We start from the raw sequence: 27032 nt of genomic DNA on the forward strand, positions 1-27032 counted from the left end.
ACTTAATTTCACCTAAATTATTGGTTCACTGTTATAGACAATTTATTCATCTTTCTTGTGCTGGTTGTTGCAACGAAAAATCTTCAGTGGTTACAAAGTTATGATAAAAAGTGGAATACTATGCATGTGTTATGAAATTTTGTACTTTTGTTTTTAGCTTGCTCAGTGAAGTGATAAAAGAGAAAAATAAATCAAATTTATGCTATTATGTGTTTTGTTTTCTCTTCTAGTATATAAGTTATCAAAAACTACCTCATATATCAATATTGCAGTACCCTAGCTGGAGATATATACCATCAAAGTTGGATATACAAAGGTGAAAAAATGTCTTGTCTGTAGACATGCATTCCCTAGTAAACTGGAAGTGTAATAACATTAATGTTGCATTGCTAAGTTCCTATACTTTTGTAGATATGAAAACACTCCTAACATATTTTTCTACCATCTCTTAATTGAGGAAGAATATGAAAAAAATGTCAGAATATGTCTTGACCGTAGACACATGTCTTGTCCGTAGACATGGCTTTATATCAATATAGCTTGGCTTTATGGGTCTAAATTGTTTCTATATATATGTGTTGTTAAACTTAGAAATAACTTATTTTTGATCAAATAAATGGTAATTTAAGTGTTCTAATTTTTTGTAAAATTACTTTACAGGAATGGATTTTAAAAAGTGGCAAATTATCAGTCATAAAAAGCATACCAATATGTTTATTCCAGTTGCTGCATACCTTAAAAGATTAACTAAATCAAATGAAGAAAAGGTATTTCTCTTTCTCTGACTTTATCTTTTGCACTTCAGTATTACCAGCAGATGAGGAAGTGTATACGGACAAGACACTTATACATTTAACAAGTATTAAAATTTTTAAATTCAATTATTTGTCTGCTTTTGAACTTAAATCTTATTTATAGGTGATGAAAGTTATTTATTTGTACACATTAAAACTCAGTATTTTCAACATAGATATAGTCACCATTAATTCTAACAAATTATTTTTTTCAACTGAAATTGTCTTGAGTTCAGTCTAATTTGATAGGTAAAATTTATGTTATTTTTTCAAGGGAACACATTCAACTATGTCAAAATTGAGTTTTAATAATAGTTTGATTGTTTTAAACAGTCAGATTTATGGATTTCAGTTAAAAGAAGTTACATCTTCATGTTAGCCTAATCAATAAATTATTGGGATGTGTAAAGAATTATGGATACATTTTTATATTTTTCAAAATTAAAAAGACACAGCTTAAAATTTAATTGGCAACTTTTAATATTAACTTCATAATCAACTTTTAAAGCATTTAATTAAATATCAATAAAATGTCTTGTCCGTAGACATTATCACAATGTATTTGTTCCATTTTCCTCAAAGTTCAGCATCATTTGATAGATAAAAATGATAAAATGTATGTTTTTTTCTCAAGAGAACACATTTCAACTATGTCAAAATTAGGTTTTGATAATGCATTTAATTAAATATCAATACAATGTCTTGTCCGTAGACAAAACATATAAATTGTATTGCTAAGTTTAATTGTTTATTGTACGAATATGCATCAAGTTATTGTAATGTTCTATACACCAAAAGAAAGGAATTTTTTGGAAGTTTTCTTATTTATAGATTAGTTTAGATATAGTTTGATCAGATAAGATTAATGATCAAAGAAAGCTACTGTTGTTTGAAAAAACTGTGAGTTAAAAATGTTCTTGTCATTTTTTTTCAGATTGAAATATTTGATATTCAATAATTCTGAACCTATTTTGTTGTCTTTGTCATTGACCAAAAGTCTGAAACTGGTGACCATGTCTTGAAGGCAACCATTAAAGAAAATTAGACTGTTTTTAAACACAATCTATTTAATAAAAATATTAAATATTTCTTCCAAAAGCTGCATGTAATTATATAAATGCTTCCAGTGTTGAGGCCTGGACTAAGTCGGGTGTCTCTATTCTGTGTTGGTCATTCATTATGTATTCGTGTTTGTTTTATGTAATGAGGTAATACTTCAGTTTCATTATGTATATCTGTTATATTCATTTGATAAAATTTACTGTTTGCAATAGCATTAATTGTTCTAAATAATTAGGATGTTCTTATACCAAGCATACAAACTTAGCCGTATTTGACACAACCTTTTTCAACTTTTGATCTTCAGTGCTGTACAACTTTGTACTTTTTTTCTGCTTTCGATCTTTTATATCTGGGCGTCACTGGTGAGTCTTGTGTGGACGAGGCGCATTTTTTTTGGCGTATTAAAATTTAAACCTGATGCTTTTTGTTATTCATTAATCATGTGTTTCTTTGTCTAATACGTTTTCCTATTTATTTGTATGTTAGTCCTGTAATATTATGTTGTCATTTCTATGTTATATTTAACATTGCCATTAAAGTGCGAGGTTTGGCATGCCACAAAACCAGGTTCAACCCACCATTTTTTTCCTTTAAAAATGTCCTGTACCAAGTCAGGAATATGGCCATTGTTATATTATTGTTCGTTTCTGTGTGTGTTACAATTTAACGTTGCGTCGTTTGTTTTCTCTTATTTTTGAGTGTAAATTGACATTGCGATAAGACGTGTCACGGTACTTGTCTATCCCAAATTCATGTATTTGGTTTTGATGTTATATTTGTTATTCTCGTGGGATTTTGTCTGATGCTTGGTCCGTTTCTGTGTGTATTAGTTACATTGTAGTGTTGTGTCGTTGTTCTCCTCTTATATTTATGCGTTTCCCTCAGTTTTAGTTTGTTACCCCGATTTTGTTTTTTGTCCATGGATTTATGAGTTTGAACAGCGGTATACCTTTGTACTACTGTTGCCTTTATTTAGCCTAATGATGGCTATTTCTCATAATTTAAACTATTTTTGAACCAAAATATCAAAAGAGTTTTTTCCTGAGATGATACTCATTTTTGACTTCATGTGAAACACAAAATGCACATTTGATTGTGGCTAGGCCGCTTAGTCAAACAGTATAAAAAAATTCAATAACTACATGTACCATGACTATAAAACAACAAGAACTTTAAATTGTTGCAACTTTCTGTATTGGTGTGAAGACTTACTCAGATAAATTCTTATAAATACTTTCAGCATCTACTTTAACACCTGTAGGAGGATCTTTCATTAATGCTGTTAGTTCTTTTTGCAGTCTTTTCTGAAAAGAAAACGTTTACAAATTCAGTCACCTTGCAATACATCTATGTATTAACTCCTCTTATACAATAAAATGCTACGCTGAGCACAACCTGATATGACCACAGAGGTCAAACCATGAACAGTTAGGGCAAAATTGGACACAATATTCAAGCTTTATACATTTTGTACTTCTTACTTTCGATTGTGATCAACTTTTTGACATAATTAAGGTTTCTGACACAAAATAAATGTTGTCAAAGATCTTAAAAATCTATTACCCAATACTGTGCATTTAAAGATTTCTTAAAACTTTACAAAAAATTGGGGGAAAAAATATGAACCCCTTAAAAAATTGGAGAAAAAATCACCCTCAAACTTTTTTGAACGGACCCCTGGAGCAATTACCCCCTTTGTACCTTCCCTTTGTAGAATGGAACCTTGAAGTACAATTTAAGAGAGATCCATAAGCTTAAACACAAAATATTGTCTGGAAACTAGAAAAAAATATGAGTTTTTGGCCCCTTTTTTGCCCCCAAGTCCTTCATGCTTGAGGCAACTACCCCTAAACTCAAAAATCACAGCCTTCCCTTTCTGATATGGAACCTTGTGGTACAATGTCAGAGAGATCCATACACTTACACAGAAACTACAAAAATGCTTGTTTTTGGCCTCTAATTCCTTAACTATTGGTACCATACATGTATATAAATAAATCCCGACCTTTCTTTTGTGGTATTGAACAATCTTGTAAAATTTCATAGAGACCAATTTACTTAAACTAATATAGTTATTGTCCAGAAACCTAATGTGTCTTAGGACATATAGGACAATGACGACAAGGCAGAAGACAACAAAGACGATGACAACTTCATAGCATTATACAACCTCAAAACTTTTGCGGTCCTTAAAAAATGATGACATGCCATTCTCTTCATTAAATTTTACCAAATTACTAATCTTAAATTTGTCTATCCACATGTACATACATGTATATTTTGTGTGTCTACCAGACTATCACCAACCTTCCCAGACAGCACCATCCCCAAGTACCTTTTGTAGTTTCATATCCACTAAATTGCCAATCTATTAAAATTACTTTTTTTAATTCAGGATGCTCAAACCAAAAAGTAGTCAACCCAACAGTCACAGATGTTTAACATTTTTTTATATAGTTGTACATGTTCATAGATATAAGAAGATGTGGTATGACTTTAAAAGTATCTAATATAAAACAACTGAAAATCCACTTTTTAAGTATACAATGTAAAAGAAACTTCAGTATCAACCTGAAACAAGCTACCATATCATGCATATAGAGTCCAGTTGTGTCAAACTATATTTCAGTGGCAGATCCAGAGGGGGGAAACCTCCCCTTTTTTTTTGGAGGATCAATGCATTTGAAACTGTACATATAGTTGGAACCCCCTCCCCCTTTTTTTCTGGGGAGAAACCCCATTTTAAAAATTGCTGGATCTACACCTGTGTCGTATTTTCTGCTTCTCGCTATGTTTTGATATAGTTATAAAGCCAGCAAATACGAATATCTCATAAAACTAGTAAATGCACGGGGTAATAAATAAATACGGACGTCAAATCTGTTGTCTGTTCTCTCTCATCATTGGTAGCGTGAATAACTAGTCAATAGTAACCCGGTGCTCCGCAGGGCACAGCTTTATACGACCGCAGAGGTCGAACCCTGAACAGTTGGGGCAAGTATGGACAAAACATTCAAGCGTGATACAGCTCTGAATTTGGATTGTGATCAAATTTTTGACATTACATGGGTTTTTTTTTACACAAAACAAATGTCAAGATTTTACAAATCAATTAAAGATTTCTTCTTCAAACTTTTTAAATCTAAAATTAAATAGTTGACACAGCATAGGTTTCTGACACAGAATGAATGTGGTCTAATGAACTTAAAAGTTTTTTTTGCCTTTGAACAATTCACTATGCTGTTGAATATTAATCCTCTCAAAAAAAATGTTTGAAGAAATTTTCTTTTTATTTATGAAATCTGAAATGAGAAAAATTTAAACCCCCACCCACCTTTTTTTTCACATCCCCGTTTCCCTTTTTCCAAAACTGATATCAATTCAAATTTCTAATGGAGTTTGCAGCAATAACTACTCATTTAAATACATCATAAAATATTAAAATGTAAAATAAAGTGCTTGTTATCACTGAATGGTAAAGATTGGTTGGTAGTAAAAGTGAATACACATTGTTTATTGTATAAAACAATAAAAAAAACTTCATCAGCAACATTTTATATTGGCAAATTTCCAATGAAGTTATTTACATAAAGTTATTGGCAAATAAAAATAGAAAATGACATCATAGTCATGTCTGGCAAATGTCCAACATACATTATCTAAAAACATTTTAGATAAGATAAAGAAAAAAAGCTTCATCAGCAACATTTTATATTGGCAAATTTCCAATGAAGTTATTTACATAAAGTTATTGGCAAATAAAAATAGAAAATGACATCATAGTCATGTCTGGCAAATTTCCAACATATATTATCAACTACTATTCTATACAAAGAAAGATAACTCCAATTGAAAATTAATTGCTATTGCACAATATTGTGCAATTAGATATTTCTTGCTATTGTGCAATACTGTGCAATTGAAAATTTCTTGCTATTGCACAATACTTGATATGGAATCCTGATTTGGACCAACTTGAAAACTGGGCCCATAATCAAAAATCAAAGTACATATTAAGTTGAAGCATATCAAATAACCCCAAGGATTCAATTTTTGTAAAAATCAAACTATGTTTAATTTTGGACCCTTTGGACCTTAATGTAGACCAATTTGAAAACGGGACCAAAAATTAAGAATCTACATACACAGTTAGATTCAGCATATATCAAAGAACCCCAATTATTCAATTTTGGATGAAATCAAAAAAAGTTTAATTTTGGACCCTTTGGGCCCTTTATTCCTAAACTGTTGGGACCAAAACTCTCACAATCAATACCAACCTTCCTTTTATGGTCATAAACCTTGTGTTTAAATTTCATAGATTTCTATTTACTTATACTAAAGTTATGGTGCGAAAACCAAGAAAAATGCTTATTTGGGTCCCTTTTTGGCCCCTTATTCCTAAACTGTTGGGACCTAAACTCCAAAAATCAATCCCAACCTTCCTTTTGTGGTCATAAACATTGTGTTTAAATTTCATTGATTTCTATTTACTTAAACTAAAGTTATTGTGCAAAAACCAAGAATAATGCTTATTTGGGCCCTTTTTTGGACCCTAATTCCTAAACTGTTGGAACCAAAACTCCCAAAATCAATCCCAACCTTTCTTTTGTGGTCATAAACCTTGTGTCAAAATTTCATAGATTTCTATTAACTTAAACTAAAGTTATAGTGCGAAAACCAAGAAAATGCTTATTTGGGCCCTTTTTGGCCCCTAATTCCTAAAATATTGGGACCAAAACTCCCAAAATCAATCCCAACCTTCCTTTGGTGGTCATAAACCTTGTGTTAAAATTTCATAGATTTCTATTCACTTTTACTAAAGTTAGAGTGCGAAAACTAAAAGTATTCGGACGACGACGACGACGACGACGCCAACGTGATAGCAATATACGACGAAAAATTTTTCAAATTTTGCGGTCGTATAAAAATGATACTTTTATTAAACAGCCGATATATTTCCATACAAGTACAATATTCCAACAATAATATATATAATTTACATACGGGCGGAGCTACTAAAATAATAGTCTTTTACTTTAGCTTGTATTTTCGTACGGACCAACCGGGATTAACTTGACAATATAAATAAATATGCAAGGCATACAGCTATCTGCGCTGCTTCTTACCTCTAAATTATAACCCTTACTTGTAATATAAAATGCGAGGCATACAGCTAATGCGCTGCTTCTTACCTCTAGGAACCCCCGGGATGAGCCTTGCTGCAAGCCAAAAGTAAACACAGCAAAGACTGACGAATGTGAGTTTGCACTGGTATTTATTTCAAATTACCGGAAGTAAATATTCTAAGCAGGAAGAAAAACCAACGTAAAACGCTCACATAAAATATAGGAGTCCTCGACTCAAAATGTTTATAATAATACAACCTTATAAATAAACAAATCTAGACATATCAATTCTTCCAGTTAAGAACTCATAAATGAACACTTTTGGGTTCACGCTTAAAATATTGACCCAACGGTAACGTTCTGAACAATGCATGACAAAGTTGTGCCATATATGACGTTATCGATACAGCTAATAACATAAAGTAAAACGTACGTTAATTACTCATTCAATATACTAAATACTAGAAATAACTTCAGACAACTGATATAAACTCTCTTAATACAATAATAACAATATTCCTTTACTTGGAAATAACCGTCCAATGTACACATTTACAACAATCTGTATACATAACATGTGACAATGCATTTGGCTATTTATTTAGGTATTTTTGTCATATACATCATGTACAAATGTATGACGACAAAAGTTCAAGCGGGACATAAATGTATTCTCTGATCAAGCAGGACAGATTTCCAAATAGGGATAAGGTGTATTTGAAAAATTTGAATTTCCTTCTCTATAATTTCAACCTCATAAGTAATTTTAATAGATTGGCAATTTAGTGGATGTGAAACTACAAAAGGTACTTGGGGATGGTGCCATAAGTAATTTTAATAGATTGGCAATTTAGTGGATGTGAAACTACAAAAGGTACTTGGGGATGGTGCTGTCTGGGAAGGTTGGTGATAGTCTGGTAGACACACAAGATATACATGTATGTACATGTGGATAGACAAATTTAAGATTAGTAATTTGGTAAATTTAATAAAGAAAATGGCATGTCATCATTTTTATAGGACCGCAAAAGTTTTGAGGTTGTATAATGAAGTTTAGCTAGCTATAAAACCAGGTTCAATCCACCATTTTCTACATAAGAAAATGCCTGTACCAAGTCAGGAATATGACAGTTGTTATCCATTCGTTTGATGTGTTTGAACTTTTGATTTTGCCATTTGATTGGGGACTTTCCTTTTTTGAATTTTCCTCAGAGTTCAGTATTTTTGTGATTTTACTTTTTTCCAGGAAGGAAATTTGATTTTTAATATACATTTTTACCTGAAATATAAATAACATATGTGATATTCCTATCACTATCTATTCAATCTGTGAAACAAATATTGGATCTCCTGTAGTTGGTGATCGCAATACTGGTATACCAGTATTGTCCACAATACTGGTATAAAAATTTTGTACCAGTATTGTATTCCAGTATTGTACCAGTATTGTGCTTTTTTTTTAATAAACACTATAGGTAATTAATCTTTTGTTAAAGGTGTCACATATATGCATAATGAAATTAACATATGACATGACAATTTTATTAGGAATGATTGTGTTTAACTGATGATGCCATAGATGGTACACTGTGATTGTCATCAAATAAAGTTTTAAATCTTCTGATGTTTTTTTCTTAACCTTTCTGTCTCAGCATTTTAACAAACTCTGTACTTTCTTCTATGTTTTCTTTCAGCTCTCTCTTTCCAAGATTCATGTAGTATATTTTAGTGAATTTTATATTGACATTAATGCTGTTATAGCTTCTGTATCATCAGCATTGGTATTTCTTCTTCAGATGTGATTTATGCAACCCCTCCCCCTTACTATATTGGTATTTAGGTATTCAGTCTCTGTGGACTTTCTCTAACGCTTACTAGATTACAAGCTATTTCAGATAGCATTTGTATAGCTCTCTAACTGTCAGAATGCTGGTCTAGTATTTGTACCAGTAGATATACATGTATCTGCTACTAATTGTATTGTCCATGGTTCTGAATCAATTGCTTCAACCCTTAACATTTATGTAGACAAACTAGTTAATTGGATTATAACAAGGTTCCCCTATAAAGCAACTTTTTATAATTAATGAATTATATTGATATCTTTTGTTGTGAAAGATTAATAAGAAAATAAAGACAAACAAATGCATATGATCTTAGTACACTAAAAATGTATACATGTATTAAAATATCTGTCAAAATATGTGATGGCATACATGTAAATGCTGAATTTACAGTGTTAGAGTCTAATAATTTGCTTGAATTTATTAAAGTATTGCTCAGATAATAATAAGCTTTTATTTTATTTTATCTATATTAAATAAAATAAAATATAGAAATATGATAAAATTATTAGCAATTGTTTAAATAATAATGATGATATGAGTTAATTTCAATAATCCTTTGTTTATTTGTGCAAGTACAGTATAGTAATGACTTTTAACTGGTTGTTAATTGATTTCACAATTATCCTCTATAATCTTTTTGAGTTCCATTTAATCTCCCTTTGATCTTCAATATAGTCTAATCAACAATACAACTACAATACTGGTATATCAGTAATGTACCAGTATTGCTGTTTTTTTAATAAAAAGTAACAATACTGGTACAAAATTTTTATACCAGTATTATGGACAATACTGGTATACCAGTATTGCGATCACCAACTACAGGAGATCCCAAATATTAGTGAAAGTCTCTAATGTAACTGTTATTAGTATTTAAGAAGGACACTAAATAAAAATGTCTATGAATATTTTTTTTATCTGTTTATCATTTCCATATTGCATTTTCGGAAGTAATTTTTTTGTTACTATACACGACTTCAACAAACTTTGTGTCATGTTTGTTGTAGAAGTAATTTCATACTTAAACATATGAGTCAAACCACAAGTTTCATAATGCACATCACATTATTAATATGAGACAATATCTGAAAAAGTCTAATTTTTGGAAATAAGAAAAAACCAAAAAAATTTTTTTAGACCCAGTATTTTAATAGCACAAATTGAAGAACACACATTGGGGATCTAGGAACTGTTGTCTGTAATTCAAAAAATTGTTTTATAAGGAAACAATGGCTATTTCAAAAATGGTACAAAACAAATCCAGTTCTTTCCTGTTACCAAAGTGAATCAATTTTAAAAAGTTTCTAATGGGAATAATGAATAAGTTTAAGACAATATTTGTGGTTTACTAGTATATCCTGCAAGAGTTTATCAAATGCCAATTATTTATTTTAGCATTTGCAATACAAAAGGTTTAGAAATATACTTAAATATAGTCAGATATGTCGGTAACATGAAAGAATCTTGAGTAACAGCACAACGGTAACAGGACAGAGTTGTTAACAGAAAGGATTTTTCTGCTTTATTTTAAAGTTTAAGAAAAATACATCATTTTAAATTGGTCACAATTGGAAGATAACAGCAAACAATGTGATTTATCCTTTGAAACTGTATTTGCAAGATGAAAAATCTGCCTAGGTAAGGAAAAATTCTAAAATAAATTCCTTTCTGTTACTATTTACTAAACTAGAATTGCACAATGTTCTCTGCTGTTATCAAAAGCAAAAAACCTATTTTTTTATTAAATATACTGTATATTATTTAGAAATTTATTTAATATGGTGGTGATAACTTATATTAAATAAAATGGTTAGCATATAGTAGATTAACTTTTCGATTGTCAGTGAAATTGTCTTGAACATCCTTCCTGTTACTGATGATGGTTATGCTGTTACTTTTTATCAGGTAACATGACAGAACGTAACAGAAAGGAATTACGCGATAGTTTTTGTCCTTTTTATCACATTAAATGTAAGTGTATTTCCTGTGACATATAACTTTTAAAAAGATGATATAAAAACACACTTAATGCTGTGGTGCACACTTAAAAATATTCTCAGTAAGTGTAAGAAAAGGCTGTAACAGGATAGAACACCAATAAGTATTTTTCTATAAATTCTTACCTTGGATGGGCTTGAATTTTCAAACCTGGCCGCCTTTCCAACTATTTCTTTGTACTAATGCATTCAGGAAATGATGCTCTGCACAATACATAATGGGAAAATAACTCTTGGTCTTGTAAATGTTTCCACAGGTAAAAAAAACCCAGTGGTAACAGGAGGGAAATCAGCCCTGGGGACAAATTTTTTTTCTCTTAAAATTTGCAAAATTTTATTACATGCTATAGTTATAATATAAAAAGACAAATTAGGGGCAAGTTTATTATATAATATATCATATATGTGAGAATCGGACGCCTGTTTAATTAATTTGGATATTATTTGAATGATTTAGTTTTCAAAAAAACACAGGGGACAACATGATTTTAGGGGGGTTGAACATTTAAATTACAATATTTTATTGGAAGAAATATAAGAATGAGTGTTTAATTGGCAGGCCATGGTGCATTATATAATTTAGTTTATACTGAAACTTAAAATTTTCAAAAAAGATGGTTGAATAAAAAAATAATTGCTGGTGAAGTGCGGGACATGGAAATTAGACTTTTTCAGATATTGTCTCATATATCGAATAAAAGACTGAAATGTAAAAGTGGAATACCTCCATAGAAGCCATGATCGTCTGTCTGTTTACCTTTAGTTTCGAATAAAAAGAAACTAAAAATTTATTGTTTTATCGTGTTTCATATATAAAAAGTATAAAGTATTAGAAATAAAAATTAGATTTCTTAATTTTGTGGATCGTGCATTTCTTTCCATAGGTTTAAAATATTATTCGAAACTAAGTCTTTACATCAAGCTTCTACTTATTTTTCCAGCTCGACATCTATGATCTACAATGGGACCTGCAAATGTAAGAATCAACCCTGTTGGTGGAGCTGTATTTATAGCTCTTGGTGTATGTGCAGCTTTGTACATGTTTGGTCTTCCCGACTGGTTCCATAGAGAGCCCAGAGTTAGCATGAAAGAACTGTTATCAGTGTGTATACAGCTTGCACAAGAAGGGGGCAAAAGAGTAAAAGATGTAAGACTAGCTAGTAATGTACTTCAGGAAAATCTGAAAGGAAAGACAGATGAAGGTGTCAAAGATGTGAAGACTGAAGGAGATACACAGTCGCACAGGGCTATTGTATATGGATTGGCAAAAGCATTCCCTGGTCTAAAGGTAGTTATTATATAAGACCTAATGATAGTTTTCTTAAATGCTAGTCTATTAGTTCTGGTTTGTTTCGTACCTACAATAAGGCAGTTTGGGGAAACAGTTTTTAGACTTACATGTATCTGTCGTGTGACTTCCATCGCCACGTGACAAAAATGTATGCATCCTGACTTCCAACTCATGTTGAGCAAACGGATGAAAAAGTTTGATTTTATACTACACAAAATATTTGGGAAATTAAAATCTAATAAGATGGTCACCCTCCCTCATTTGTACAGGAATCGCACCTACCCGCACATTTGTTGTTCTCACATCGAACATGTACATAAAACAGTACGATAATACTCCCCTGGGAGGCCTGTACTATAAAGGAAGAAGAAGAAGAATCAAGATTATGTACTAATGGAACATAAATGATTTCTTTACTACCCTACAAAATGACGATAATGCTGGAAACTTTTAATAGGGCAGGGATACAGACACATCTTCTATCTGGTAAATGACGTCATAAAGGGGTGCGAAATTGGCGATCTTTTCCAGTGAAAAACATGATTCCAGAAATGACGTATGGTAGTGTTATTGACAGACCCTTTAAGCACTGTCTTAATATCAGTCTGAGAAAGGTCCCAGATATCTATCTTTGGTTCTTTAATTTTTCGGTCCAAAAATGGTATGTCAGTAAAATTTTATGATATATACATTGTAGGTCAGCCTACTATTTTCAGTTTTCTAGTGTATAATATTTCTTTACTACTTTTATTGCTCTACCACATTCATACTGAATTTTGTTCAATGCTTTATAAATCATACATGTAGGTACTATTTTGCAATCAGATATATTTGCAAGGTTTTTGGATAATGTCACATGTTCAGTCCCCCAGGTATTTTACAATTTTACTGTGCCTTTTCACAGCCTTTGTATATCTCTCAGCACCAAAGCATGCTGTAATGAGAACTCACTGTTTGAGCTATGATTTCTGAGGGTGAACCCTTTGCTGTCTCAGACTCTTTATATTGGTGTGCAATATTTTTCTTTATTACAATGTACCCGGTTTGTTAGGTTGGTCTGTTATATATATACATGTATTGTTTTAACCTTGTAGTACTCATTATTGTTGATATTGATAAGATTATCGTTGATCCAAAATGTGTTCATGATGTTTAGCTTAAGTGTCAAATGCCTTATTTCATAAACTTGGTATATTTCTCTTTAGGTTATATCTGAAGAAAAAGATCTAAAACCTGTGAATTTACTGGAAATAAAAGACACAAATAAGCATTTAACAGAAGTTGCAGAAACAATATCAAGTGACCAATCAATATCAAACTCAAAGATTACAGTGTGGGTCGACCCTCTTGATGCTACAAAGGAATACACAGGTATAACAATATTTTGTCCAATTAAAGGGCCCTGTAAAGAGCTATTATCACATTACATACAAATACATAAGATAAGAGACATATAAGAAAACAACACCTTTCAACAATATTATTATTTTTATGCTTAGTGCTATATTAAAGTCCAGGACAGAACATATATACCTATGTATGCAAGTATACGTAGGAGTATACTTATGTTCTTTTTGGGTAAATACAGCAAACGCTTGAAAGTTTACAAATTTGATTTTTAAACAATAAACAAATATATAGCCATTTTGTGAGTTGTTGCATTAAGTGTTTATAAGGAAGTACACCACTAATTCATGGTCCCATTGCTTTCTATGTTAAATTCCTCCGTTTCAAGCAGGCACACCTCTTTTATTTTAAGTTCAAATAAAGTGGCAATCATTGCATTTCAAAGCAACACTTTATGGTGTCTTGTACTGAAAAAATCAACATACCTTACATTGCATATAAGAAAGAACTGGTTCCCGGAACTTCAGATGTACCAAAACAGGTACTTCAGATCTGACAAACAGACAAAATGTACCCTCTTTTTAAAATTTGGAGCAGTTTTTTTACTATTCAAAATTAAAAGTCCAAAAGTGTTCTACAATGATCACCAGTCCTTCAGCTTTCATTTGATACCAAAAATACCTAAATATTCTACATATTTTGAAAGTTACACTCATGCGTAGGAACTATTTTGTGTTAAATATGTACTACTTTCTGGTATGTGCTTTCTGGCCGGGCCTGAATTAGTGGTGTTACACCTATAACAGAACCAAACTTGCTATATTGACTTGAGCATTACTTTATTTCATTCTATGATCTATTTCAAGCAATAAAAAACATATAAAGCCTTAGTCCAAATACTATTTTATTAATTTAAAGCTCAAATTGGACTGGTAGTAACATATGGGTTATTCAAAGAAAACTGCATATGTATATTACCATTGGCCAATATATTTTTTTTATTCTCAATATCATTGTTTTATTTATTAATTTCTATTAGGAAAGCTATGTGCTTACTATTAGTCATATTTTTATCAGAGGTTCTTCATTAAATAACAATACATTAGTCCAAACTTAAGACATAAATGAGAAATTATCCCCCCTTTTTTCTTGAAATTGAAAAAAGGCTTTTTTTTTTGCATGAATTATAATTCTGTGGTAAAACATAGATTAATAAGAGCAATTTATATATCCCTCAGCTAGATAACTTGCTAAACTGGTCCAAAATTGCATGTACAGTGAGATTTAAGAATTCTTATATGAGTATATACCATTTGCCTAGATTGTAAAAGGCTACCATAAGAAAAACAAAAAAACTTGAAAAATCATGTGATTATTTTGACCAAGAGCTATTTTGTTCCATAAACAAGTCATAAAATACATGTTTTATTGATTTGAATCAGAAAAAATGCAAAAATGAGAACTTGGAGTCAAGTCTTAACTGCATGCATGTTGTATGACCATAAAAGGCTAACATATTTGAGTATGCCAATTTAAGAGCTTAAATTTCCCATAAGCAGGACGGTTGACCCAAAAAAGATGATTAGACATGATTACTAACATCATATTTGACTTATTTTCATTGGAATAGGTACAACTTCTAAAAATTGGATTTCTGGTGATTCTCTGTAATAGGAAGTACACCACTAATTCATGGTCCCATTGCTTTCTATGTTAAATTCCTCCGTTTCAAGCAGGCACACCTCTTTTATTTTAAGTTCAAATAAAGTGGCAATCATTGCATTTCAAAGCAACACTTTATGGTGTCTTGTACTGAAAAAATCAACATACCTTACATTGCATATAAGAAAGAACTGGTTCCCGGAACTTCAGATGTACCAAAACAGGTACTTCAGATCTGACAAACAGACAAAATGTACCCTCTTTTTAAAATTTGGAGCAGTTTTTTTACTATTCAAAATTAAAAGTCCAAAAGTGTTCTACAATGATCACCAGTCCTTCAGCTTTCATTTGATACCAAAAATACCTAAATATTCTACATATTTTGAAAGTTACACTCATGCGTAGGAACTATTTTGTGTTAAATATGTACTACTTTCTGGTATGTGCTTTCTGGCCGGGCCTGAATTAGTGGTGTTACACCATAAGGCCATTAACAATCAATCAAATTTTCAATATGCAAACTCTAATTTGAATTTTTATAATTGTTTCCATATATACTGATGTGCATCCACAATTATAATCTATTTTACCTGAAAATTTTAGTTTTATGTTTGTTAAAATATACAGCTTTTATTTGTTTATCTGAAATAGTTTATTCTTTAGGATTCAAAATCTGAATAGCAAGATAAATGTACATTAACAGTCTATACATATTTATAAAGGAACAATGACTTGATACATTGTTTGATATATACATGTACTTTGCAAATGCAAGCAATCACAATGTATAATCAAATAAGTTTCGATAGCAGATAGCAGAACTTTCGAGGTCAAGGGTTGAAGTCATAAAACTTTGCTCAGTGCTCGGAGCACACAAATCATGCTCGAAACATGAAATCCAACATTTTTATTGCTTGAGTTTTGAGTAAGAGTACAAAAAACTGACTTGAAAGTTTAATGACTTCAAGGCTCTCCTGACAGTTACAATTTCTCTGCTCTGTTAACTACACAATAACACTAAGTACTACATAATTTTACCAATCAAATCTTAATAATTTTGTTATTTGAATATATATATTTAATTTTGATGATGATATATATTTCTAACACTCTAAGTGGTACTTTTAAATCTGCTTGCATTATCTTGTGAAACTAATCTGATGAAGCAGCACATCTGTCCTATAACATGTGTAAAGTTATAAACTGAAATTCATTGACTGAATGATATTGCTATTTACAGAAAAGAAGTTAGAGTATGTAGCCACCATGGTATGTGTTGCAGTAGATGGCCATCCTACTATTGGTGTCATACATAAACCTTTTGTGAATGATAATAAAGGAGAGACAGGTAGGTGTCATACATACACCTTTTGTGAATGATAATAAAGAGGAGACAGGTAGGTGTGATATAGAAACTTTTTGTCAATGATAATAAAGGGAAGACAGGTAAGTCAGATTTATCAATGTGATAATCGGTGGATAAGTAAGTCAGATCTATCAAATCGTATAAAAAATGTGCTGATTTTGAGGTCCATAATGTGTTATTTCGTAGATATCATTGTTGTTTAAAAAAACAACTCTATAGCTAGTAGTTATAAAGAGATCAGTGAAGTTGAAATCATCCCTATGTAAATTTTACCAACATCATCAACAATTGGTTAACTATTATGGAATATCTGTTACAAAGATGACGACAGATATATTCCAATTGTTGCAACTACAATCTTGTACCCTTCACCTGAATGTGACATACCATATTAGACATATCACTGGGTTTGTACCCTTCACCCGAATGTGACATACCAAATTAGACATATCACTGGGTTTGTACCCTTCACCCGAATGTGACACGACAAGAACCACATATGGAGCAGGATCTACTTACCCTTCAGGAACCCCTCAGATCACCCCAACTTTTTTGTGTCTTTGTTTTTCTATATTGTTTTTCATACTGTTGGTCATATTGTTTGTCTTTTTCTTTTTTAACCATGGCATTGTCAGTGTATTAACAACTAAGTTTGAATGTTTCTTCATATTCATTTAAAGGACTAATTTGTGCCAAATGGTAGTATCTGGATTTTCAAGATAGTAGATGTTTTATCAAGTATTTCAATTGCAAGTTAACATTTTTTAAACTAAAATCAGCAAAATTAAATTATATCCTCTTATTTTTCTAAAGCTATGAATAATATAGTTTTTAATCCGTAGCCTATTGAGGTTTTGAGGATATTAAAGGCAGTCGGATTGATTTTTCATAAGATTTTAAATCAAACAAAATATTCATAAAAATCATGATGTGATTACATAATTACATACATTGTATTTACCAGATAGTCAAATTATTAATGAAAATATTTTCAACAATTGTCAGTTGTTTGTTTAGTTACGAGTAGGTATGAATTCCTTATGTCAATATTGTTCAAGTACATTAAAAATTACAAAAGATTTATTTCAAATGGTCTTAAAAAAAGTCTCATTGCAAACTAGAGAAAAATTAAATTTCATGTCAAGCATTATTACTAATTTATATATATTTTTTTTAATGTACATGTATGTAAAAGCATTTGTAACTACATTAAATATTTTATCCATAATAAATTATTTCAGTTTGGGCTTGGGTTGGTTATGGAAAATCCACAACCTTAGAAGCAGTTAAGACTGAGAAGAAGGAAGGTGATCCTGATAGAATTATAGTATCAATATCTCACAAAGGGGATGTAGAAACAGTGGCTAAAACTGCATTAGGGGAGAAAACTCAAGTAATCACAGGAGCTGGTGCAGGTAAAGATATAATACACATGTATCAACAAATACTTACTACACCCACCCACCCCCCAACCCCCACCCCCACCCCCTTTTCCCATTGGTTTCCTCTAAACCTTACAATACTGTGGGGAATAATGAAAGGAAGCACCCTTTATGTTTAAGTGTAATTTTCCAGTTTATTGTTTAAGGGTTATGGAACTTAAACTGTTATATTTAAGGCAATATTTCACAAATTGTTCACTTACTCTAGAATTCCTGGATTGATTTCCTCCGAACTTTACATTTTTGTGAGGACTGATGAAACGAAGCACTTTAGTCAATTTAATTATTTTCGGGTTGGTTGCTCCAGAGTTTCATTGTAAGATGTAAGTAAATTTTTCACAGACTCTTATACCATAACTTAATTTTGCCGACAATAATGGAGTGGACACTTCACTTAATTGCTGGAATTGGTGAACATAAAAAATTTGGGTTATTTGCAGAGCCAATTCATTTGCTTATGATTAACTACCTTTGAAATATCCCATTTTATTCTTGCAACAATTTAAAAATGCACAATTATATTGTATCATGCGCTCTTGGTGCAGCTGTTTATTATCCATGTCAGCCACTTTGTATGATTGTTTAAAGTTAGATTAAAAACTTAAAACCTAGATGCCCTAATGATTTTTTGATTTTTTTCATATTTCCTGTTGTTTTTTTCTTGCAGGCTATAAAACTTTAGAAGTAATTAAAGGTAATGCAGACGCATATCTTCACACAACAAAAATAAAGAAGTGGGATTTATGTGCAGCTAATGCAATAATAAGTTCTATGGATGGTAAAATGACAACATTACAAGGAGATTTTATTGACTATTCATCTACTACAGATAAAGTGGTTTCAGACGGTTTATTAGTGACTTTGTCAAATCATTTTGATTACTTGAAAAAACTAGCAGGTGCTATGAAAAAATCTGATGCATAGAGTATAGTTATTCTTTTAATTTAATTATATAAGGAAATTTGTTCATGATTGTTATTGTTAAAAATGCAAATTAGCTATTCTCAACACTTCAAAACTATTAATCTCACATGTTTTCTAAGATTCATAACCAGTGAGTTATCTTATGGGGTAATATGAAAAAGGCCAACCTGTTTTATGGGTATACTTGAATACAATGTTCCTCTGTACTTTTAAAACAGTTTTGATACTTAAATATAGAAAGTGGATATAAAATTATCCACTTTAAAAATGGCACCACAAGTCATGATTGCTGTTATAAAGATTTAGTATTTAAAGATATTTTAGGGGAGAAATGTGCAAATTTCAGTCTCAGAAGGTGTGACCTTTCTCAAATTGTTATTTTCTAAATGATGATTTAAGATAACTTGATAGTTTTAACAATTGAGAGTTTTCTGGTAAAACCTTCAGATGTTTTGGTTGTCTTGTCATTCAAACATTTACTGAAATGTAGCTCTTATAATATGGTATGTGAGGTGATAATTATTTATTTCTGAAGCAGTGTGGGTATAAAATGTGTAGAGGTTTTTAGGTGGATATGTTGAGGTTTTTAGGTAGATATGGTCGGGTGGTTGTCGCTTTGACATATTCACCATTTCCTTTCTCAATTTTATGTTGAGGTTTTTAGGTAGATATGTTGAGATATATCAAATTCTAGAGGTTTTTAGGTAGATATGTTGAGATATATCAAATTGATTATGAACAGTATTATTATGATATTTATTAGTCTACTGTGTGTACAATAATTGATGTGTATGATTTGAACTGCATCAGATAGAAATTGACTTTATGCAAGTGTACGTTAATATGTGCATGTATAAGAGTGATTTTGGAGCTTTTATATACGAAATGCATGAAATGAAAGATGTTTTTGGTCTGGTTTGTAACATTTGATTAACAATTCAACTTGCAAACACTCCATTACTTTTCGTTGAAATTTTTTTCAAAACTGAAATAGGTTAACAGAGGTATTGATTTTGATTTGCATAAGGACGATTTCTAGCTCATTTTATTATTGCTAAATTCTTAATTCCAAGTCTACAGTACAAGTTTCAGAAAATACGTTTCTGATATAAACATGATAAAGTGAGAGAACATTTTAGTAGCTTGTGCTGATTCTGCATTTCATCATATGCACAAAGGTCTTAAACAGAATAGCCAAACCATGTAGTGTAAAAAAAAAAAAAACACATTTCCTGGAAAATAGTACCGGTAGATTATAACAAGCTGATGATATTAAGAAACCATCATACTATTAATTAGATAATGGATCTTCTAGAAGATCAATTTTGCCAAAATACATATTATTGTTTAGGGTGTTAAATATTCTAGTCTTTATATTCTTTCTGTAATGATCAAACTATTGTTGTTAAAACTTTTCCTTTGCTAGTCATTTTAGTTTTTATAGTGATATTGATTATATTTTAAGTTACTTTGCATTATGCATTCATACATATCCATTACTGTGTTACTTATATGTGTTGAGCTACATTCATAAATATTTTATATAAAGGACAAGTTACAAAAAAGATTCTGAACTGAAAGACAATTGCTTTAATGCTCAATAAACAGATAAAGTACCTATTACTGAAATAAAAATCTTTTGTTAATATTTCACATGTTACTGGAAATGTTTTATTTACAGATTTTGGTTTTAGTTATGTATATTGATGGCATAAAAAAGGAAGGTTTTAAGAAAGCAATTGGAAAAATTAATTTCAAAGAATTGTAATCCATCAGAATTGTCATATTTATTATGTAAATACCTGAGCCCAGAAGTATATGCAGAGCTATCAATTTCATATCACAAGTATATAAATGATCTATTATCCAAAACTTGATTGATATCCAAACTTTATGATGACCTATAGTTGCTAACATCTTTGTCATTTGGTCTCTGGTGGATAGTTGTCTCTCTATCAATCATACAACATCTCCTTATTCTATATTATCCAGATGCATTTGTGAAACTGGGTTCAAAAACAAAAAAAAATGTATAATATTTCAGTGAAGTATTGGCTGCCAACAGTTTCTGTGAATAACTTATGAACCGTTCAGGCAATTTTTTTTATTTAAACTATCATATATATTGATACTGATTTCAAAATGAAGGTCGTGTTCCATATTGACATAGTTCACTTATTACAGTTCAGGAGTTATGGTCCTTGATATATGCACTTTATGTCCATTGGTACCGATTATCAGGTTGTGTGCATGTTGATATTGTAAAATATCAGCTGCAAGTCACAATATGAAGGTTTTTGTCGAGTGAGCGCAGCAAACGACATCAAAAAGCCTTCATATTGTGCAGAGCACAAACTTATCAAGGTCAGTTCAAACATAATGACGTCGCTGATATGTCCCTGTTAGAGTTATTAAGGCCGGGTCAAAGTATTTGACGTCACAAACCCGTGATATGCAACTTTATTAAGAGCTGAACAGAATATTATAGACCGTGGGACGCGCAATAACATTCAATATCTTTCAATGAGCCCTCTTACCAATGGTTTTCAAATTATAAAAATATTACAAAAGGAAGGTCAAGTTGGATCTTTTGCCATGTCAGTAGTTATGGTCCTTGACCTATTGGACAGCTTATTCCTTCTTCAGCTTACTATACTATGTATAGGTTTTAAATATAAAAGGAATTTATTCTTATTTCAGTGAATTCCCATGTAGAAATGTATTAGTCCTGCACATTTAGATCAATTAAGACCATTGTAGACATGTGTTATAAGATGTACCTTTGTTATTGTGTTATTTAGTCCCTATTTCTACTTCTATTTAGTAGAAGAATGTAATTAATGTGTTTTGTAATTGTGATTGTCTTCCAACTTGTGCTACCAAAGATGTATTGATTATCCAATATGCATTCCATTATATTTCAATTAAAATAATGCTTTAGTTAGATATTTCAGGACCAATTGGAAGCACTGTAACTCACTTATGAGAACACAGTATTTCATGATGTTGTACCTTTACAATAACTAGAAAAAAATGTCATATTGACAATTTGTTCTTTTAACAATTTATAATTTTAAAACAGAGCTTTCATATTTATTTATATTTTGTACTTTGCTTTTCTCTCATTACACTTTGAGGTATTATAGCATGGTATTTGTGTAGCTCATTTGTTTTATCTACTGGTATGTAATTAAATGAAAATACAAAATTAAGTTTAAAATCCTATTATTTTTGTTTTTTGCTTCACTATTTTTCCAATAGCATTTTGTATTGAACAGTAAAATTACTACAAAAAGAAAATCAAGAATAAAACAAGCTGTCACCTACATATCCATACAAAAGAAATTATGCAGTCATTCATTATGAAATTGATTCAAATCTGATGTCAAAAAAGAATCTGAACAGGTATTTAATACAGTAGATTAAACGATAGAGGGAAGGTTTTGTTTGTTTGTTTCCAATGTGACCTTTTCATCTTTTAACTTGTGTTTCCATGAGAAATAGGTGCATTTGGTGGATAGATTTCAAAATTATTTTCGAGAACATTTTGTTCTTGCATTATGACAAATCTTTTGAGAAAGATTTCGGTGACATCTGTAAAAAAGTTGTGGCAATTTTTCCTGGCAGTTTAATTACTGGTCTTACTAAATTTGTACCATCATTTAACACATGATGACTAAAGAAATAAGGATGAAAGGTCAATATATAGAACATGACTTGAGGAAAAATAGAATTTAGGAAAAAATAATCAGCATACAAGTAATAAATTTCATTACAATGTGTATAGGAATTATATATGTAAATATATTGTCATACATGTGTAAGGACATAAGGTATTGTAAATATTTTAGTACTATCATAAATTACATTATGATATAGACTCTTGTGTCTGAATTTTCTTCTGGTGCTAATTTTTTGTTGTTCAATCTCTGCCAATATTTAAGTCAGTTTTTCCTGCTGCTCCATCAAATGAAAAAAATCTGTTTAAATTGATAGTCCCTTTTATTTTCAGGGTGAAGTAATTGTGTATTAAATATTAAGTTCTATTTGTTTAATATGTCATTATATTAGCTTCAAATTATTCTACAACTAACCAAAGGTTTGAATTAACTTGACAAATACTTTTTTTAATTATTTATTTTAAAATGGGGAATAACATGTCTTAATATCAGGTGTTGTGTATAATTGAATGTTTTGAAAAATCCTTTATCATTTTGACCCTTGAACATGCCAAATACTAAGATTTATATATATTCTTCCAAACTTATTGATCAATGATTATTGTGATACCTGATTTATTTTTGAATTTTGTTCATACTTTATATTCATTGTAAATATCATTTCTCAAAGAACAAGAGAATTTTTATCATCTATTTTTCATCCAGTCTTTATGTACAACGGTTAGTTAACATCTGTTTGTATAAAACATTTAAAGTATACAGTTTATTTTAAACAGCAAATGTCATGATTCATTTTACATTATAAATGAACAAAGTAAAGTTGTTAGATTCCTGCTCAAATATGATCTCCAGGAGCGAATCAAGGGTTTTTGAAATGAGTGGTGCAATTCCATTAAACAAATTACATACTGCCCAGCGATGCGAGGCTTAAAATAAAATTCTGGACCATTTAGTGCTTAAATATCATGTAAAATGTGAAAAACATGAAATAATTATGTGTAATGGGGAATGGGGGGGCATACACCCTCTCCCCTCCCATTTCCCCTTGATCTGCCACTGATCTCTAGACTCTTTTTATTATACAAATGTACTTTTAGAATAGTCTTTTTTTTAAACTGATGAAGGTTATTTCTATTGTCATACATTATGCAGTAAATCAATTTTGTTTGATTGTTTAAACAAAACACATCAGATTTGTTCACTGAAATTGGCTAATTTTATTTATCATGTTAAGAAATATTGATTCTTAACTTATAAACTATAATTTGGTAATCTTTTTATTGATAATAATAGGACTAAAGTAGTAGATGCACAGATGTACAGTGATCATATTAACTTATTGTAAGACCTTGAATACACAAAAAAATGTGTTGCTTAAAGAACAAACTAGTAATCGTTTCTGTTATTCAGATGAATACTGATCATATTAACTTATTTTAAGTCCTTGAATACAGAAAAAAATATGTTGCTTAAAGATCAAACTTGTAGTTGTTGCTGTTATTCTGTGATTGTAACCCGATATAGACAATATAGACGTACACCTTATTAGTTGAGAGTTTCAAGAAAACATTACAAAAGACCATAAACATTTCATGAAAACATAAACTGCATTTATATTACAATAATTACTACAAAAGTTTGTACTTTTCAATGGCTGAAAATAAAATCAGCATTGCAATATCAAATTGCATTTCTCAATAAAATTCAATGTACATGACTGCATTTACTTCCCATGACATCGTAACTACAATGCATAACAAAAATGCAATTTTACAGGGTTGTAAGTGTTGATTGTGCCAACATTTAAAATAAGGCCTACGGTCAATACTTTTACACCCAAATCCAATTACATAAAAAGCATTCAATTTATGAATTTTGTAGTATAATACGTACAAAGTTTAAACATATTTAATCCTATTTCTATTAAATAAATATTTCCTAAACAGATGAAAATTACAGTTATTGGGACCCATTAATGTATTTATATTAGACTACAATCTGTGATTATAATATTCAGTTTTTTTATTATTTAAAGTGATTTTATGTATAAAGGTTTATTTGCAAATTTTTTTCACAGACTAATGAATATTTCATTCATCATAAGAGAAGGGAAAGATACCAAAAGGACATTTAAACCCTAAAGTTGAAAAACAAACTTACAAAGCCATAGTAATCCCATATTGATACTGCCACTATCAGAATAAATGTTTGACTGGTGTCATTTCTATTTCATCTGTAATTGAAGTTACTTAATTTACAAGCACTTGAAACAAAACAAAAAGAAGGGAACTATTCATGTTGATCCTCAGCAGAAAACCTGTATTATGGTCAGCTGGGTACAATTATTTCAGTACAGACCTAACTTTGGTAGAACTTTTTAATATAATTTTATGGATTTGATTTGTATACAAGTGTTGGTCATTCATATTTAGTGTTTCAGATCTCATAGATATTGTGTATTATTCTTATTTGTATAGCAGATTAACTTGGTAGACATTGTTTATTATTCTTATATGTACATGATGCATAACAGATAACCTTAGTAATAAATTAATTGGCCAAAGGGAGGAAAGGTAGCAAAATTGGTAGTAGTGAAAGGTTTGAAAAAGTTTGAATAAATATGATATTTTACTGTAAATTATTCTATGAGTTCATACAGTTCTCTAATGTATTCAAACTGTAAATGGACCATCAAAATGTCCTCAAACCATGAATGTTGACCCCCAAAGAGTATTCTTTACATCTGTTTTCAAAAGGTATTGAATTGTTGTGTGAAGTTTATTTGTACAACAGTATTATAATTTTGCTTGTAATATATTTGTCAGCATTGTTTAGGTTTTCCTGTTACATTATATTATTTAGAAGTATGGTGTAAGACAGAGAGTATGTGTATAGATGGACTATTGTTAATTTATGTTATCATTGTCATTTTAATGAATATCAGTATATATAATAAAAAGCCTTGGAATATAACTATTATGATTATTATATTGGCCACTTTGTGGAATAGAGAATGGAAAAAGGGAATGTGTCAACATCCTGACTAATGAACAGTTACAGCCGATTTCATTGAGTGTGTAGGCAAAGGTAATATCTTTGGTTAGCTTGCTTGCTAGGTGAACAGTGAAGTCATTATTAGTTAAGGTATACTACCCTCCTTTCGATTAGCCTAGTCCTACAGACAGATAGATTGGTTATCAGTCTGACTAGTCTATTCTTAAAGAACGGTAGTTTACCTAACCTAATAATGACTTCACAGTTCAGCTAGCAAGCAAGCTAACCAAATATTTTATCTTTAGCTACACACTCAATGAAATCGGCTGTAAAGGCCACTGGCCTCCTGCTAGAGGTGCAACCGGAGGTGGTCTTTAGCTGGTCCCTTGACATTAATGTTTACTAGTTCAGTGCAAAGGTGCCACACTTGACTTTTGAAACATGCATTTGAACCAAAATTTATTTAACACATACATTAAGCATTTGTTCAATTTACAGGAACTTTGGTGGCCATAGTTTATGACAGAAATGTTTTTGATCTAGTTAGTGATAAATTTCTTGTGCACTGAACATTGATTGAATTGAATTCATAAATAAGAGTTGGTTTATGACTGTAACAAATGTCAATGATTTATTATGACAGTCCTCTGTGACTTGCAAATAAATATGTCCGATCATATGAATCAACCTCTTCAGGAGATCATCAAACTCAGCATTCATTGGTCCATTTTTTCCAATCTTTACTATGTTTAAGCAGAGGTTTTGGCTTATTAATAAAGCAGAATATGAATTATCACACCAACATTTAAAATTTAACTCTGCAGGAATGCAGGGATTTGGAGATGTGGTGTTTTGTAAAGTGAATAATGGTTTGCAGTTTCATGCAGCTACTTCTTTTCCATCATAGCTCAACATTGAAATTAGCTTAAAGGAAGATAATCAAAGTTATGTCCCTTTGACCGTAGTAAAATTTTACAGAAGGTCTTTTTAGATTGGGTCGATGTTAGTTTCTTTTAAAAGTTCAATGTTTTGATAAAAAATAAAATAAAGAAAAAAATGTTTAACTATTACTTCCACTTAAACTGTTTGATGTCATTTTTTATTCTTAAGGCCTCATTCAGAAAAATATTTTTGCGTTTAATAAGTTGATATTTGTAACCACAGCTTGTGGTTGTTGAAGCAGATTGTCCCAGATGTTAACCAATGTTTGAAGAGAAAAATAAACAAATGTGTCAAGCATTTGTTCATCGAACATAACAGTTTAATCCTTTGTAAGTCAACCTACTTTGGTATTGACAACATTAGTCAAAATTTTATGATCTGGAAATCTGGAAATTCTGTATATTGTGTATGATTATAGGGGACGTCTATTGTGTCAATGAAAGGGGTACCACTGTGTGTAGATTCCATTGGGGAACAATCTTTTTGTTTCTGAACTTGTGATGCATACTACCTTAATGAAGATGGATTTTACGTGCAAAAAAATATACATATATA

General features: G+C 30.7%; 2 protein-coding genes across 3 annotated transcripts in view; one reads left to right on the forward strand and one right to left on the reverse strand.

The window, feature by feature from the left end:
- The window catches only part of LOC139517614 (ubiquitin-conjugating enzyme E2 W-like), a 28522-nt gene extending 16923 nt beyond the window's left edge, over positions 1–11599 (reverse strand). The window contains exons 1-2 of the mRNA XM_071308857.1: positions 11554–11599; positions 3069–3160 (exon numbers count right to left, since the gene is read on the reverse strand). Of these exons, the coding sequence (XP_071164958.1) occupies positions 3069–3160; positions 11554–11568 (107 nt within the window). The 5' untranslated portion in view covers positions 11569–11599. The remainder of the gene's footprint in view (positions 1–3068; positions 3161–11553) is intronic.
- A 138-nt stretch (positions 11600–11737) lies between these two features.
- Positions 11738–25514, forward strand: LOC139517592 (putative inositol monophosphatase 3). Of its 2 annotated transcripts, none has more exons than XM_071308814.1 (6): positions 11738–12117; positions 13326–13491; positions 16370–16477; positions 17737–17910; positions 18605–19421; positions 19518–25514. In XM_071308814.1, the coding sequence occupies exons 1-5, from the start codon at positions 11791–11793 to the stop codon at positions 18859–18861; spliced, it is 1032 nt and encodes a 343-aa protein (XP_071164915.1). In that variant the 5' UTR covers positions 11738–11790; the 3' UTR covers positions 18862–19421; positions 19518–25514. The 2 variants fall into 2 exon arrangements, with proteins under 2 accessions (XP_071164915.1, XP_071164924.1); XM_071308823.1 differs by having other exon boundaries at positions 11740–12117; positions 18605–19429; positions 19526–25514.
- Positions 25515–27032: the final 1518 nt, after the last annotated feature.

This window comes from Mytilus edulis, chromosome 1 (assembly GCF_963676685.1).
Source record: "Mytilus edulis chromosome 1, xbMytEdul2.2, whole genome shotgun sequence".
NCBI lineage: Eukaryota > Metazoa > Mollusca > Bivalvia > Mytilida > Mytilidae > Mytilus > Mytilus edulis.

Coding starts and splice junctions, on each gene's coding strand:
- LOC139517592 (XM_071308814.1), top strand. CDS start 11,791: ATGGGACCTGCAAATGTAAGAATCAACCCTGTTGGTGGAGCTGTATTT. Junction 12,118..13,325: donor AAGCATTCCCTGGTCTAAAG/GTAGTTATTATA, acceptor ATTTCTCTTTAG/GTTATATCTGAAGAAAAAGA. Junction 17,911..18,604: donor AATCACAGGAGCTGGTGCAG/GTAAAGATATAA, acceptor TTTTTCTTGCAG/GCTATAAAACTTTAGAAGTA.